The sequence below is a fragment of the Haemaphysalis longicornis genome, unplaced genomic scaffold, assembly GCF_048455015.1.
Source record: "Haemaphysalis longicornis isolate Haplotype H1 unplaced genomic scaffold, Haemaphysalis longicornis Haplotype H1 scaffold_1, whole genome shotgun sequence".
Taxonomy (NCBI): domain Eukaryota; kingdom Metazoa; phylum Arthropoda; class Arachnida; order Ixodida; family Ixodidae; genus Haemaphysalis; species Haemaphysalis longicornis.
Genome location: NW_027526203.1, coordinates 68,899,218 through 68,914,024, shown reverse-complemented (window position 1 = coordinate 68,914,024; position 14,807 = coordinate 68,899,218). Strand labels below are relative to the sequence as shown.

At 45.1% G+C, this 14,807-nt stretch overlaps 1 protein-coding gene across 1 annotated transcript in view; it reads left to right on the top strand.

Annotated features, from left to right (window-relative positions):
• LOC144177141 (uncharacterized) overlaps positions 1-4,035 on the top strand; it is a 70,823-nt gene extending 66,788 nt beyond the window's left edge. Inside the window, exons 15-16 of the mRNA XM_077705253.1 lie at positions 1,554-1,861; positions 1,919-4,035. Coding sequence (XP_077561379.1) covers positions 1,554-1,861; positions 1,919-2,173 — 563 coding nt within the window. The 3' untranslated portion in view covers positions 2,174-4,035. The remainder of the gene's footprint in view (positions 1-1,553; positions 1,862-1,918) is intronic.
• The last annotated feature ends 10,772 nt before the right edge of the window (positions 4,036-14,807 follow it).

The following is a 14,807-nucleotide window of genomic DNA, read 5'->3' as shown; positions in this document are numbered from 1 at the left end:
CGCCTGAGCTTCTGCAAGCAGGCAGGAAGCGGCAAAGGGACAAGATGCACTGCAGGTGTTTAAGCGACCCGACCCGCCGAAGCATCTAATCCGTTGTCTGTGCACGGATGTTGCTATCGATAAGGTGTGCCGACACCCAGTTCGAACCTTATCACCTGTGAATGGTTAGGGTAATTACTGTACGTGGTTATTTGACCGCCCCGAACTTGTGCTCTACCGCTTGCTGTGAGCCACCGTTGATAAATAATCTGTACAGTGTGCGTGCATAGCTCCACCCTTGTTATGTTTGGGCCTGGCGGAGCCGCCCCGAAGTTGGACGGTTCGGCCACGAAGACTACTCAAGACAGTTGCGAGAAGTGTGTGTGATATCAATGGCGCGTCGCGTGAGGGGAGAAAATATGAGATGGGCGTGATCACCAGATGAGCTGAGATGAAGGCTGCCACTTGAGCGATGCCTAGTTGGGCAGCCGCTCTTGCACGATATGCTTCATTCGCGGCTGGCGTGAAGTCTGGGTGTCTGGTGTAGGCGGGCACAATGGCCGCGGGAGTGGTGAAAAGTATTTCTCGTTTGGTCGGTGACAAATAATAAAAGTGAAAGCTGGCCTCCTTGGTCAAAGAAACGTTCTCGGTGGTCGGCCATGGCTTGGTGATGCAAAAGCTACTGTTGCCAGACTGCACTGGTGCCTCACTCCTACTTTGCGACACAATGTCTATGTCACGAAACAAATGAAAGGTAAGTGGGAGGAAGGAATGCCAGCTTTCTTTGTGGATTTCTCAGAAAATAATGCATCGTTGCTCGTCGAACAAAAGCTGAGAGTGCTACGAAGCGTTTGATCTTTCAGTTGAAACAAAATTTGATTCAGCCTTTAGTGTCCCTTTAAAGCAGTGTACCAGTGAATGGTGGTAGAGATAGCTAACGCACTTTTCCCAGGAGGTATAGGTGGTGTGGTATAGTATACCCATTGCAATGGCTCAGTTGCTAAGGTGTTGTGCAGCTGAGTCCAAATTGATGCAGGTTTGATTACAGCTGCAACATCCATTTCTTCTATGAAGAAAAAACGAAAACGCCGGAGTGTCAAGATTTAGACGCATGTTTAAGATCTCCAAAGCACTATGGTATGGTGTGCCTCCTAGGGAGGTGTAGGCTTAGCACATGAAGCATTTACAATCTGAGCTACGGTATGTGGTGTTTGCATGCATCGGCCCCTTCATACTGCAGCTCCCGAGAGATGTGTGGAGGCTTATGTTAGTCCTGTCACAGCCACAATATAAAGCGCAAGCTCTCTTTGTGAGTTGTGTGCATGAGAAAAGCCATCGAGGGTATGATTGAGTAAATTCTCTTCTTATGCTGTTCATCTGAAAAAATGGCCATACGTGTAAGTAGGCGGCTAATTTTTCTCCTCTCGGGTGTGAGTTGTGAAGTAAAAAGGTGGCTCTTGTTTGGTAAGCGTGTGAAATGGTGTAGCAGAGTGTGAGGTGGTGGCGCCCTGTCGGGGGATGGAGGCGGGGGCAGCCCTTGCAGTGAGGGTGCCCGTGGCGGTGGCCGTGCGCAGGGGCCCGGCCCAAGTCTGCCGCCACGTGGGCGCCCGGCCCAGCCGGCTTGGCCGGGTGGGCCCACCCTCAGCCCCGGGCCCCGGCGCAGTCCTTCCAGAGCCTGAGGCCATCCCAGGAGGACTCGCACCGCTGCTCGGGGCAGGTGGTGCGCGTGCCGCCGTTCACCATCAAGCCGGACGCCCCGGGGCCCAGCAGCAGCAGCAACAACAACAGCCGGGCGGACGACCACTCCTCGCCGGATGCCTGCTCGCCAGACTTTGTGGCCGCCATCGATGCCGAGTCCAACCTGGTCAGCCACTGCCTGCAGGTGAGCAGCGGCACGGCTGCTGGGCAGCGGCCGCGGCAGCCATGGCCCCGTGCGCAGGAGGCGGAGCTGCTGGAGCGTGAGCTGTCGCGGAAGCTGCGCAAGCAGAAGCGGGACCCGTACAGCCGGCCACCTCCCCCCCTGCTGCACCGGCGGCGACCGCCGCCTGCTGCTTCAGCGGGGAGCCCCGTGGCCAGGCCCCCCCCCGCAACTGCCGCGAGTGCGGCTCGCCGCAGGGCAGCCTCTTCGGAGTCCAGGCCGCCCCCGAGGGTGTCTGGAATTGCAGTGTCCGCCAAGCCGGCCAGCCGCCGGTGATCGGCCCACTCAAAGAGGGCCCTTTCCACTGCTCCAAGTGTTCGCTGCACAAGTGACCACAACTTCATAGCAGGTGTTCTTTGTTTGTGAGACACAAACTGCCCACTTCTGCTCTGATTTCGTGCATGGAAAACACCTTTAGTCAGGGGGCTCTTGTGCAGAGTGAAACCACTTTGTAATGATGTAGTGAGTCAAACCTCGTTACTATAGCCATGACAGGGATGTAGCCAATTGCCAGGTAGAACCCACTGAGTCTCAATTGATTGATTGTAGGGTTTAACACGCCGACGCAATGCAGGCGATGAGGCGCGCCGTAGTGGAGGGCTCCGGATTAATTTTGACCACCTGGGGGTCTTCAACGTGCCCCGAAATCTCGTACACATGGGCGTTCTTGCTTTTCGCCTCCATCAGAAAAGCGGCCGCCGCGGCCGGGAATCGAACCCGCGACCTTGTGCTCAGCAGTGCAACGCCTGAGCCACTGAGCCACCGCGGCGGGTACCCACTGAGTCTCAAGTTCGTTTTTCCTTTCCTTGATTATAATAGGGGAAAACCCCTACGGCCCATGCACTTTGTGCAACAAAACATCCAGCCACTAAGCCCATTTTTGCCCCCCCTCCTCAGAACTCATTGCTTCTAAGAGAGTGATCGAGTGTGACACACAATGGGAACTCTCTTTCAGGGTGAGCTCTCCTGTCTGCCCTTGACGGTTGCGCTCCTGGCCTCTAAAGCACAGCTGCGTCCGAGCTAGCGTTGGAAGCCACCATGTGGCCTTCAACAGGCAGTGCCTGCGCTTCAGGGCATTGAGAAAAGGGGCATTTGTTGATTTAGCGAGGGTCCACATAGCGTGCAGCACAATGTTAGTAACCAGTGGGCACTCCACATTGACTAATCAAGTAGTGCGGGAGAGATCATTTTATTTCAACTTTGCCCAAAAGGCAGGAAACCAGACAGCAGCACTTTGTAATGCCATTTTGGCATGTGTTCAAGCATGTATTACACAACATGCACATCTAGTTTTATCGATTGTCGCACCCGATACAATTTTATTGTGACGAGGCTCAACCGTAGCTGCCAGCTGGAAGCAGCAGCAACGCTTTGGGCTCCACATGTAGCATCCTGAAGATAGGCCCAGGTCTGTGCCCACTTGGGGTTCTTCTTGGACACAATGCCAGCATGCTGTGTGTCAGTGATGCAGGCAGCAAGACCAAGCATGTCTTTTTCCTAACCTAAACTGCACACGTTCATTTTGCAGTGCTCAATGTGCTTTCTCAGGTGTTCGGTTAAATGCAATGTCGCAATTCTAGGTTTTCTATTTCGTATGATGTAGTATGTGTTCAATTATTTGTATGTGTTATGTGCTTGAATAGGGTTATACAAACTAGGGAGACGTAGCTATGTGCAATATGTGTATTCTGGTGCAATTTTATAGCTGTACTTTTAGTGCATTTTGTGCTCATATAAATTAGGGAGGCGTACCAATATAGTTTTTCATAACATATTCTGATGGAGTTTTATTGCTGTATTCTCATTGTGTCTTTAGAAACATTTTTGATAGGACCAAACATTCTCGTGCACATATTGAAGCACCAGTTTAGGCTATCTTTTGTTTCTTGCTTTTTGCTAGTCATTTACGTGTGCAATGAAGTGTTCTGCCAGCATCTGGGATCATTGTCATGTGGCTTGGTCATCTCAGTCCGCATAGACAGCAAAACCATCGAGATAGTTTGATTGTCCCTGTCACATATATGCCACAAAATGGGTGTAAATGCTCCGTGTGATGGCCATAGGCTCTGCCAGTGAGCATGTTTCTGCGGCAAAGGATTTGAGATGTACAGGGGAGATTAAAAGAAATACGCACAGCATAGCCCACAGCCTCCGACGCATGCTGCACTGTCTGGCTGCACTGTCAGTAAACTTCATGCATGCGTAGTTCTTTCAGAGCATTTGAGAGTGTAGCCTACTTTTAAGGGAAATACTTTGTAAAAAAGCGATGCCAGTCATTTATTTTGAGGCATCTTTTTATACTCTGTCACCACTGAGCATCTGGTGATCTACTACATTTGGGAGCCAAGCGCACAGCAGGATGATTGCAGCTAGCAGGATGCCCTTCAACGATCACCCTGCTCAGTGGTGACGCAGCGTGAAAAGGTGCCTCAAAATAAACGACCGGCGTCGCTTCTTGGTCAAGCATTTCCCATAAACGTAGGCCACACTCTCAAACGCTCTCAAAGGAGTGTGCATGTGCACAGTTTACCGACTTTTCATCCAGATGGTGCAGCATGCGTCGGAGGCTGTATGCTTCGTTGCATTTCTTTCAATTCCCCCTGTACCAACAGACAGGCATTGCACAGCACGAGCAACGAAGATATTTTCGGGCCATTTACGGGCCACGTGTTGTGACACCTAACCGGGGGAGCCTTTCAGCTCCGCACGTCGCCCCTGCAGCTGCTCACAGCAAGCAGCACCGTTTACTGGGAGTGCACTCAGCAGTGTTGTGTTTTGCGGTGTCCTTGTGCACACTTCATAAAAATGATGCCCATTTGTGCTCGCATCTCTCACATTGATCTCATGTTGTCATCAGTTTTAGTTTAATCCAAAGCGTGGGGGCTTCGCAGTTGGGCAGAGATTGCTAGCATTTGTGGCGCCCTCCATTGGGGCAAAGGCGAAGTGCACACTACTGCGCAATGCATTTGGTCTTTGTGCTGTCTGGGTGCAAGTACATTTAGGACACTCGCTGGTGGTCACAGTCAGTCTCAGCACCTGGGTAACTCTGCAGTCTCAAGGACCCTACTCTGTCGATGTCAGTACCGTATGTGTCATTCATTTGCCATCTAAAACGATGGGAAATCTTTTCCAAAATCTTTTTCTCCTTGATGGTGTTCTTTTCTGCCATTGAATTTTAGGCAACAAAAAATAACATTGTTGACACACAGCTTCTTACAAACAGCTGGAAAAAATTTCCACGGTGTTTCATTGCTTGTACTAAAAATTTGAATCAAAGTTTTTGCATATTGAAGCATCAAAACTAAACAGTACCAATCATCCAGATGATGTCTGGCCAGCGTCATCCAATTTTTCCATTTTGATTGGTTAAAAAATATCAATAATCAAGTTTTCGACGAGTAAATTAAGCCTGCTGAAGAATGACGAGTTACAAAGTTCAACAGGAATACCAAGTAAAGTGGCGGAGACGCAATTGCTGCACCAATTGCGCCAAACTGCCAAAAGGCAGAGCTGGCTGCTTGAAGTATTTTGCGGCCAACATGCACCAAACCTTGTTTTTGTGATTTGAAGAGATGAAATAAACCACTTAAAAGCTTGCAGCACCTTGCAGTTGAAAGGAACAGGGTCATTTATCCTTTTTGTTGTTATTGTTTATGCTTCCCTTACTTTATTTTCCCATTTTTTACCCAAATAAACTGCAGCCACCGTATGCGCTGTGTTTAAGAGAGCAGCTGCTGTCTCCCAAGCTTGCAGTTTCTGCTGCTAGCGGGGTGCTCAGTACCGGGCCCTCTTCCAGGTGGTGCTGTTTCGCCCTTGAGCATTGATAGCACTGGCAAAGGGAAAAAGGGGGCAAGCTTCACAGCAATGAGACCTCAAGAACAAGGAGGGGTACAAGAACTTTTTCTCCTGGGTTTGAGTCAAGGAATTTTGTTTATTGCATGTCTCATCGAGAAAAGTGTATGTTGTGGAGATAAAAACAAAGGGGGGGGGGGGGGGGGGGGCATAACTCTGACCTGATGTACAGTCGTCTATCGATACTTCAGTTGCTTAATTGGAATTTTCGTTTAATTGGAAGTGATGTCCTGGTCCTGGCATGCAATTTGACTTCCAATCCAATTGAAGAAATTGTTCGATATTTTGAAGCTGAAACCCACTACATTGGCCAATTGGAAGTGATTTCAGATAAAAAGCATTCAGGTGACCGTCCTTTCTAGAAAAAATTCTAAATTTTCGAGCCCAAAAACAGCGCCGTGTTCTGTACTGATGTCAGTGCCATCACAACTGAGGCAGCGTACAGTTAATAAACCAGCAGGCCAGTTGAGAGTCGTGCCATCGAATGTTTATCTCTCTTTTAAAGTTCATAGCTTTTTTGTTGTGCACAACGCCTTGTAAGCAGTTTGTCTGGGTGACGCTTCAGGCTTCGATTTTAGAGATAAGTGTCATCTGTCATCGCAACCTGTGTCATACACCCAACTTAGGAATGGAAGTCAAGATTCTTAACGGGATCAATAAGGGAGACATGTCATGGACTATAGTTCATTTCAGAAGCTGCATGCAGCACTGCAGAGGTCACATTTTTGTCAACAATCCACCCACTGAGCAAACCTAACTCATCGTGAAGGGGGCATTGAACGGACGTTTCCGTCTTCCTTTTTGACAGGTTGAAACACAAGGCCCCGGCGCCTCCTTCGCGGTGGGTTAGGCGCCGTCAGTGAACAGGCTATTGGCAACAATGAAGCTTCCACAGTGCTGCATGCGGCTTCTGGAATGAACCACAGTAACGATGCTGTTATTGGGCTCTTTCTTTAACCAGAGGTTCAGTTAGTTTGAAGTTTTTTCGGTATGCACGGACTTCGTATTAACAGGAGTTGACTATACACGTGCTATCTTCTTTTATTTTATTTTTTCTTGAGAGAAGGGAGGGAATGCATTTTGTAAATATGATAATTCCTTCACAATATATTAGGCAAATCATATTGTCTGCATTAAATTACCTTGCACTCATTGAGGATGCACTTCCAAGACGACAGAATCACTAGAGATGTGGAGACTGATGCTCTGAGGTATACCTGCAACGATTAGGAGACATTGTAGTGTGTCCGTGTGTGCTAAAGCTAGAATTTTCTTTCGGAACATTTGACTGTAGCGCACCTCACTGAAGGTATTTCAAACTACAGAAATGTGTCATTTTCGTCCTTTAGTGCATCGAACACAAGTGGTCTTTTCGATCCTTGTGAATATTTTGCTGGACAAGCGAATTGTTGACAACTTGCATGTAAATTTCCCTTCCTGTCATTCTATGTCAGACAGGACAGCCAAAACTATTTTTCACACTAGAAGTTGCCTTTCTCCGTACAGCTGCAGGGATTTAGACAGAGAACGATTTTTGATTAGTCTAGAAATGTTAGCCAAACTGGGATGCCTAGCTTGCCGTGCCAGCTGATAATTAAGGCGGGCATGAAGTTGGTGCGAATCATGCATCCAGTCATTTACAGTGTCTGTGCTTCGAGGTACACAGTCAGACCTTTCGTTGCACAGGAGGCCTGTTTGGGACATGAAACGTCCCTCACTTGAATGTCCTCATAAAGCAGCAGTCCCAAAGTCTCTTTGTGCACTCAATTGTGCACATCAGGTGCTGCAGGTTTTCGCGCACATTGCTGTGTGGGCCGACTGGCGATGTGGTCTGTTTTAGCTGGAAGGGGAAGTGGCGCGTGTAGGGGGCATTCGGCCGCATTCGAGCTAGCATCCCACTTGGAGAGTCCAGTTGCATCGTAAATTGGCAGCGTGGGTCCATAGAGTGTGGTGTGATGCGTCAGGCCAGGTTGATCGCTGCATGCCAAGCTGGATGCACGAAAACTGAGGCGCCTTTCCTGGAGAATGGTATTGCTCGTGCACAGTGGAGGATGCTGCAGTGGCCGCCTTCACGTCACCATTTCATCCACAGTGGGCCACTCGAGTGTGCCTGTAGTGGATGCTTCTTTTGGTCTTGATGTAGGTGGAGGCCACAGTGCAGTGGGGATGACACCGCCCCATGAGTGTACACGTGCACTTTGTATTTTTACGCAAACTTCAGCGCTCCTCTCTCCACGTCCTGCCGGCCACATTGTGCAGGAAGAGCTGGTAGAGCTGCGGTAACAGGTCACACACTTTGCAGGGCCACAATCCAAAAGTAACCTCTTGCGTCGGAACCCTGACAGAATACAGGCGGCTCTCGCCACTCGCTCTAGGCACGCAAGTTTTGTTTCGTGCACCAGGGTGATGTGTCACACATCACTGTTATTCTCTCATCAGTGTTGTTTTCTGTTTTGTGCTAGGATTGCACAAGTATTTTGTAATGATTAGCTAGAGCAGGTTTGTTTTACATTGCGTTATTCTCATTTGCTTTATGTATTGGCTTAATTTAGGAACTGGTATGCATGCTCTAAGTTTCAGTATGTCTGTATTTTCTTGTGTATATATGCTACCCATTCTAAAGTGTATTATTTATTTTTGTAAAATTTCATAAACGTGGTGTGCTGATCAATCAATATATTGCCCTTTTGTTTTTTGAACTTTTTACACTATCATAGCGTGTCATGTAGTAATTCTTTTGTGTGTGTCAAATAAGGGCAAACAAAGAGAATAACAATTGTTATTTTCTTTTTCTGACAGAGCTTGTTCCATTTACTTCATGAAATAGGTGCTTTTTTTCACCTAGCATTATCACATGTCTATTTATTTATTTATTTTGTTTTATATCACGATGCTGTCACATACGCGGTCCTTGAAGCACCTTCTAACCGGTTGTCATGTGAGGTACCTCCAACATTTTGTCTGGAAGTAAACGAGCTTTATTTGGATTGATTTGACTTGTTTTGTGGGGGGTGAGTGTCCTAGGATCCCAAGGAGCAACTCTTTAAATTGCATCAATACTTTGAAGATCTACAAAGCTAGTTTAATTTTGTACACGACGCGGGGGCGGGGTTGTTTTTTCATTCATGATTGTTGTTCTCCACTCGGTCATTTCCAAAGGCTTTAGATTCCTTTGTAGGGGTGTGGCACAAATAGCACTCAATCTCATGTATGCATCAAAAGATAAGTGCAGATTCATTACCTTAGTTGTGATGGTACAGGTTATTACTTTATTTATTTATTTTTTTACTTTCACAGTGGCCCTAACAGCCCGATAAGGAGGTTATTACCTAGGGTTTCATAAACTAGAGTGCGTGAATATCATACGAAAGCAAAATGGAGATGAAATAAATTGTGATACATCAACATAACGAAACCACAAGACACCAATAAAAATAGTGCGCAGCTTGTAGTACAAATGAATGCCAAACTATTGACAACGTCGTGGAGGCGTCATTTACCTCAGTCTGTTAGGCAAGTACAGGGTGTCACATCGATAAATGGAACACTTTAAAAAAATTTCCTGAGTGAACTGTTGCTCCATGCATACTCAAACTTCACACCAAGTTCGCATTTTGTGGTCTCTTGATACCAGGAGCAACGACGGTACTTACCTGTATATTCTGAAAATAAATGAAAGCTATGTTTGCTTATGGGAAAATGACTGCCAATTGGGGCATGCAAGCTGATCTTGGAACGGTGGTGCCACCTGGGACATGCAAAATGAAACGTATGATGGCGATTCATGGTAGGAAGGAGCCAAATGAGGTAGCAAATGATCAGAAAACCTCTTTTTTTTTTTATGGGTTATGATGGCCACAACTAGTTACATAAGAGTTGATAGAAATCATAGTAAAGTATTCCTGCGGTTCATTGTTGTCAATGCCAATCATCTCGTTTCATATCGTCTGCGTTCTGCTGAGCCAGGTTTTGCTGCTTTCCGAAATAAGGCTTGCGATTGTTTTTTCACGTTTGTTGCTTTGTTCTCGTTTTACTTTTATTAATAATAATAATAATAATAATAGAATAGAAAGAAAGTAGAATAGAAAGTAATAATAATAGAATAATAAAAGTAAAATGAGAACAAATCAAAGAACGTGAAGAAACAATCGCAAGCCTTATTTCGGAAAGCAGCAAACCCTGGCTCAGCAGAACACAGACGATATGAAACGAGATGATTGGCATTGACAACAATGAACCACGGGAACTTTACTGTGATTCGTATGAGCTCTTATGTAACTATTTCTGGCCATCATAAACTATCACAAAAGAGGTTTTCTGATAATCTGCTACCTCATTTGGCTCATTCCTACTGTGAATCGCCAGTGCATGTTTTGTTTTGCATATCCCATGAGGCGGTGTTGTTCCAAGATAAGCTTGCGCGTCCAAATTGGCCGCCATTTTCCTATAGGCGAACATCGTCTTTATTTTCAGAATAAACAGGTGAGTACTGTTGTTTCTGCCAGTGTCAAACAAAATAGACCACAAAATGCGACCTTGTGTGAAGTTTGAGCACTATTGCAGCAGCGGTTCGCTCAGGACAAAATTTTAAAGTGTTTCATGTATTGATGTAACACCCTGTATCACAAACACACTTTTTCTAAATGGATTTTTTGCTCTGCTTTAGAAAACACATTTCTGTTTTGCTGTAAATTGTTTTCCTCTCTTAATTTACTGCTAAAAAGCATGCTTTGCAAAAAAATACTGCTTTTGTCTGCTACAGAACCTCATTCGCTGCTTCAAAATGACTTTGACCAGTTGCTTTATTGCTACTGTAACTGTAAAAATGGTTTGAGTTTCTGTATTTTGCATTGCTTTAAGCAAAGAACAGCGTTTTCAAGGTATCCACTGTTCATGGTTCAAGTGTTGTGCGTATGCCTTCGCCATGGCATGCGCCATGACACGCAGGTCTCCATTTGTCAATAGTTGGTTTGAGTGCCATAAACTCTTTCTTGTTTGATGAATTCTCGCTCAAAATTTGTCTCTGCATGTTTTCGCAATTGGCATGTTTTTCAACTTTGTAATTGAAAATTTTAGTAGTCTAGTTCAAGTAATCACTTGACTAAGCAAAACCTATTTAGAATGAGATGGTTCATGACCCAGAATGGTTGTTAATTGCATTGTTTGTGAAAAAAACTTGCACATTCGTATTTTTAATTCCTGGTCTGAGTTACGTCGGAATCAGTTCCTCAACATTGAGCACGCTTCCTCCATTTTGCATTAGTGACAGCCAACGCTCTTTCAACTGCACTACAATCTTGACTTGACCAGCTCACTGAGAATAGGTTGAGTGCTTTTTCTTGGTGGCGAAAGGGTAGGGACCCTTAAAGGGTGACACTGCTCTTAAAAAAAAGTGCCTTTTAATTTATAAGTAAACTCTGTGAAACAATTGCCAGTCTTGCTGCTTTTTTTCCCCACTGGTTTCAAATATGCCATTACTTTTTGAGTCAATCAGTTAATTCCTAAGATAATTAGAGATAATTAGTCACTTCTGGAGGAACAACAGACAAAGCAAGCAGTGCTATTCACAGAACTGTAATCTTTATATTTTCCAGTGCTATGAACCCTGGTGAGTGCAATAAGCGAATCAGTTTTTTGATGCACCGCTTGGGAGTAATTTTACAGCTCATTAAACTTTGGTGGCACCAGTGGCCAGGAACCATTTTTAATGCCCCTTTCATACACTGAGGTTTAATGAGCTGTAAAATTAGTTCCAAGCAGTGCATCAGAAAACAGATTCTCTTATTGCACTCACCAGGGTTCAGAGTATTGGAAAATATAGACTACAGTTTTATGACCAACACTGCTTTGTCTGTTGTTTGACCAAAAATGGCTAATTATCTCTAATTATCTTGAGAAGTAATTGACTTACTCAAAAAATAATGCCATATTTGAAATCAGTGGGTAAAAAGCAGCAAGGCTGCCAAGTTTCACTCAGTGAACTTAGAAATTAAAAGAAATAGTTTTGAGAGCCGTGTCCCCCATTAAATGAGCAATGATACGGATTAACTTTCCTTGGGCTCCCATTTTAAGTTCTGTAAAGTGGACTAGTCAAGGCCTTTGGCATATGAAGGGACAGCGGATGGGAGGACAGCAAAGTGGTTTTGGTGCATGCCACCGGAAAGCCATTTTAGAAGTGACACACTGTGGCCAGCCTAAGTTATATTGTACTTTCGAGAGGGCTGAACAAAGCCCGCCGAAGAAGCGAGCAAACTGCCAGCTGCGAGTCGCACAGCACCGCAGTCACTGCACGTGCATTGAATATGTGTGGTCCATTTGTGCCAGGGTGCAGGCAAGGGTCTTGCAGATGAGAAAGGGCAGCAACATTGTACTGTTCTGTGCCTCAACATGATGCTTGCTTTTAGTTTCTAGTGGCAATACTCCCTCGGCAGCACTGTGCAGGAGCATGGTTCTTTTGTCCATGCTGTTACAGCTTGTTCTTCCACTTGAGTGTGCTTCTCTGGTGATGCACATACCCTTTTGAATAAAACATGCCCACACTGAAACTACCTGCATCATTTTTTTTCTTGCTAATTCATGCATATGGTGCATATTGAGCATGAGGTGAAAAGTGATTTTTGCTTTTTGAAGTCAACACTTTTGTTTATAAGTATAGAAGTATTAAGTGGGAGCCTCTGTATGGCAATATTGAAATGTTTGCTTTCGTTAAGAACTATTTCAATTCAAATAGTAGTTCTGAAAGCAAACATTTAGGGTTGCCATATGAAAACACGTCTGATACTTCAAATAAAAATAGGCATGGCTAAAAGCTTTACAAGGATTTGCAAGACATGAATATATAAACAGTTAACAAGCTACAAGTTTAAAAAGAAAGAAAGATTAGAGCTTTGAAAAAAAATTCAAGCCCATTCAGCCCTGTGATTGCGAATATCCAGCAGAGCTGCATATAGTGACTGGAAGGTAGGGGCATCCATTTGTTGCACATAGCCTAGCCACAGCACCACGTAGTAAGGAATGCTTGTGCACACTTTGAACAGTGTCACGTAAGTGTTTAAGGGTGGAGTGAGGGCAGGTTAGGTTACATTTGAAGTTACGTCTATGGATAGGGTTACGGTACATTGAAGTTTAAGGTGACGTTTTGTGGAGGTTAGTTCGGTTTAAATTTATTTTTAATTCATCGTAATGCAGTTAGAACATCCAAATCTATCTTAACCCACCTGAATCTTCTGTAATCCACCCAAATTTGCCTTCAGGAGATCCAACCTTATTTCACATTATTCCACTTCAATTCAAGCCAATCTACCCTAATCTCTTTTAAACAGCCTAATCTAGATCAGTGTACCTGAATTCATCATAACTCACCTTATGCCCCCTTAATCCATCTTAATTACAACCAGGTCCACATTGCTCTCCCTTAATCCTTAATTTGCCTTCATGCACTTTAACGTGCCAAAATGTGTATTCATCCCAATCCGCCGTAATTAAACAGACAGTTGCTCTGCATATGTACATTGGCATCTGCAGAAATCGAATATACCAGTCTGGGGAAGTAACTTGAAAATAATCACATAAACAATGAAAAAATGAAGATATCAGTCGCCCAGCAGAGATGACGTAAACGGCGATTGAGCGGATATGCCAAGAGTCGCATGACAAACAACAGAACAAAAACCGCGAAAGAAACACAAAATCTTTCTTTGCACATTAACTTCTGTGTCATAAGTAATTATAAATGTACAGGTATAATTCAAGCCGTGCAGACATTTGAAACCTGCCAAGCTGCAGGGTGCGGACATTTGCAAGTTGGTAGCGGTTGCTCAGGGGTAGGGGAAGAAAAAGTGGGTTGGAAGTCTGTGTTTTTGTTGCGCTATCATTATGTGCCATAGAGTGCCTGGTTGAGTATGCAATTTACATTGTGCATCACATTGTGTGAGAAACAACAGATGATTGATTTGGTTGATTGTAGGGCTTGACCCTACAATGGTCCCTACAAGTAATTTTGATCACCTGGGGATCTTTAACGTGCACCAAAATCTCGTACACAGGGATGTTCTCGCTTTTCGCCTCCATCAGAAAAGCGGCCGTTGCGGCCTGGAATCGAGCCCGCGACCTCATGCTGAGCAGCATGCCTTAGCCACTTCCACCGCGGTGGGTGAAACAACAGATAAGGTATTGGCAGTGAGATGTTTCAGTGGCGCCCCCTGGCTCTGACGTCGGCTTAGGGACTCGTGCCGCTGTTGTCTGCTACGTTCTGCTTGTGAGGGAAAGCAGTACTGCCTGTGCTAGAAATCGCCTGCTTTGATGCTTTTGTGCAATAAAAAGCACGCTGTTGTCTGCTACGCTCTGCTTGTGAGGGAAAGCAGTGCCTGTGCTAGAAATCGCCTGCTTTGATGCTTTTGTGCAATAAAAAAGCACATCAACTGAAATTCAGGTATTTTGCCAGCGTCTGACACCCCTGAATAATTTCAAGCTGTATCCCGCACAAGTTTGCAACACATGAGGAGAGAGAGAACAACTTTCTTCAGAGCATCGGTCAGATGATCGTGTGTAACTTGTCCTTTCTAGCTTATTTGTGAGGTTCAGTGATCAGAGCTCCTCGATAAGTATTGAAAATGTGTAGGCTTCGCTAAACTATTTTAGATGCTCTTATGAAAACTCAACAGTCAAATGCTATGCTCCAAGCAGCGGACACACGCATTGCACAGCATGGAGTAAAACAGCTGTCTTCTATTTCTTTCGTTCAGTTGTATGAGATGAATTTTTTTTTCTGCACCCAATGCGTTAATTTTTCTGCACCATCACAAACGTCTTATTAGGAGGTTTGGAGATGTTTGAAGAGGCTCACAAAGTTTGAGTGGATATTTTCTTCAGACTGTAAGGCGTAGAGTACCTTCACAAATTGGCTTTCATTACGGCTGCGTGCAAAAAGGCGCATATCCAAAGCGTGCATTGTTTATTCACATGCAAATGCAATGAACAGGTTTATGTTACGCCACCGTGAAATGGCTCAGACAATGTACTGTTCAGAGTGCTCAACGGCGGCTTTTGTGCTCCGAAT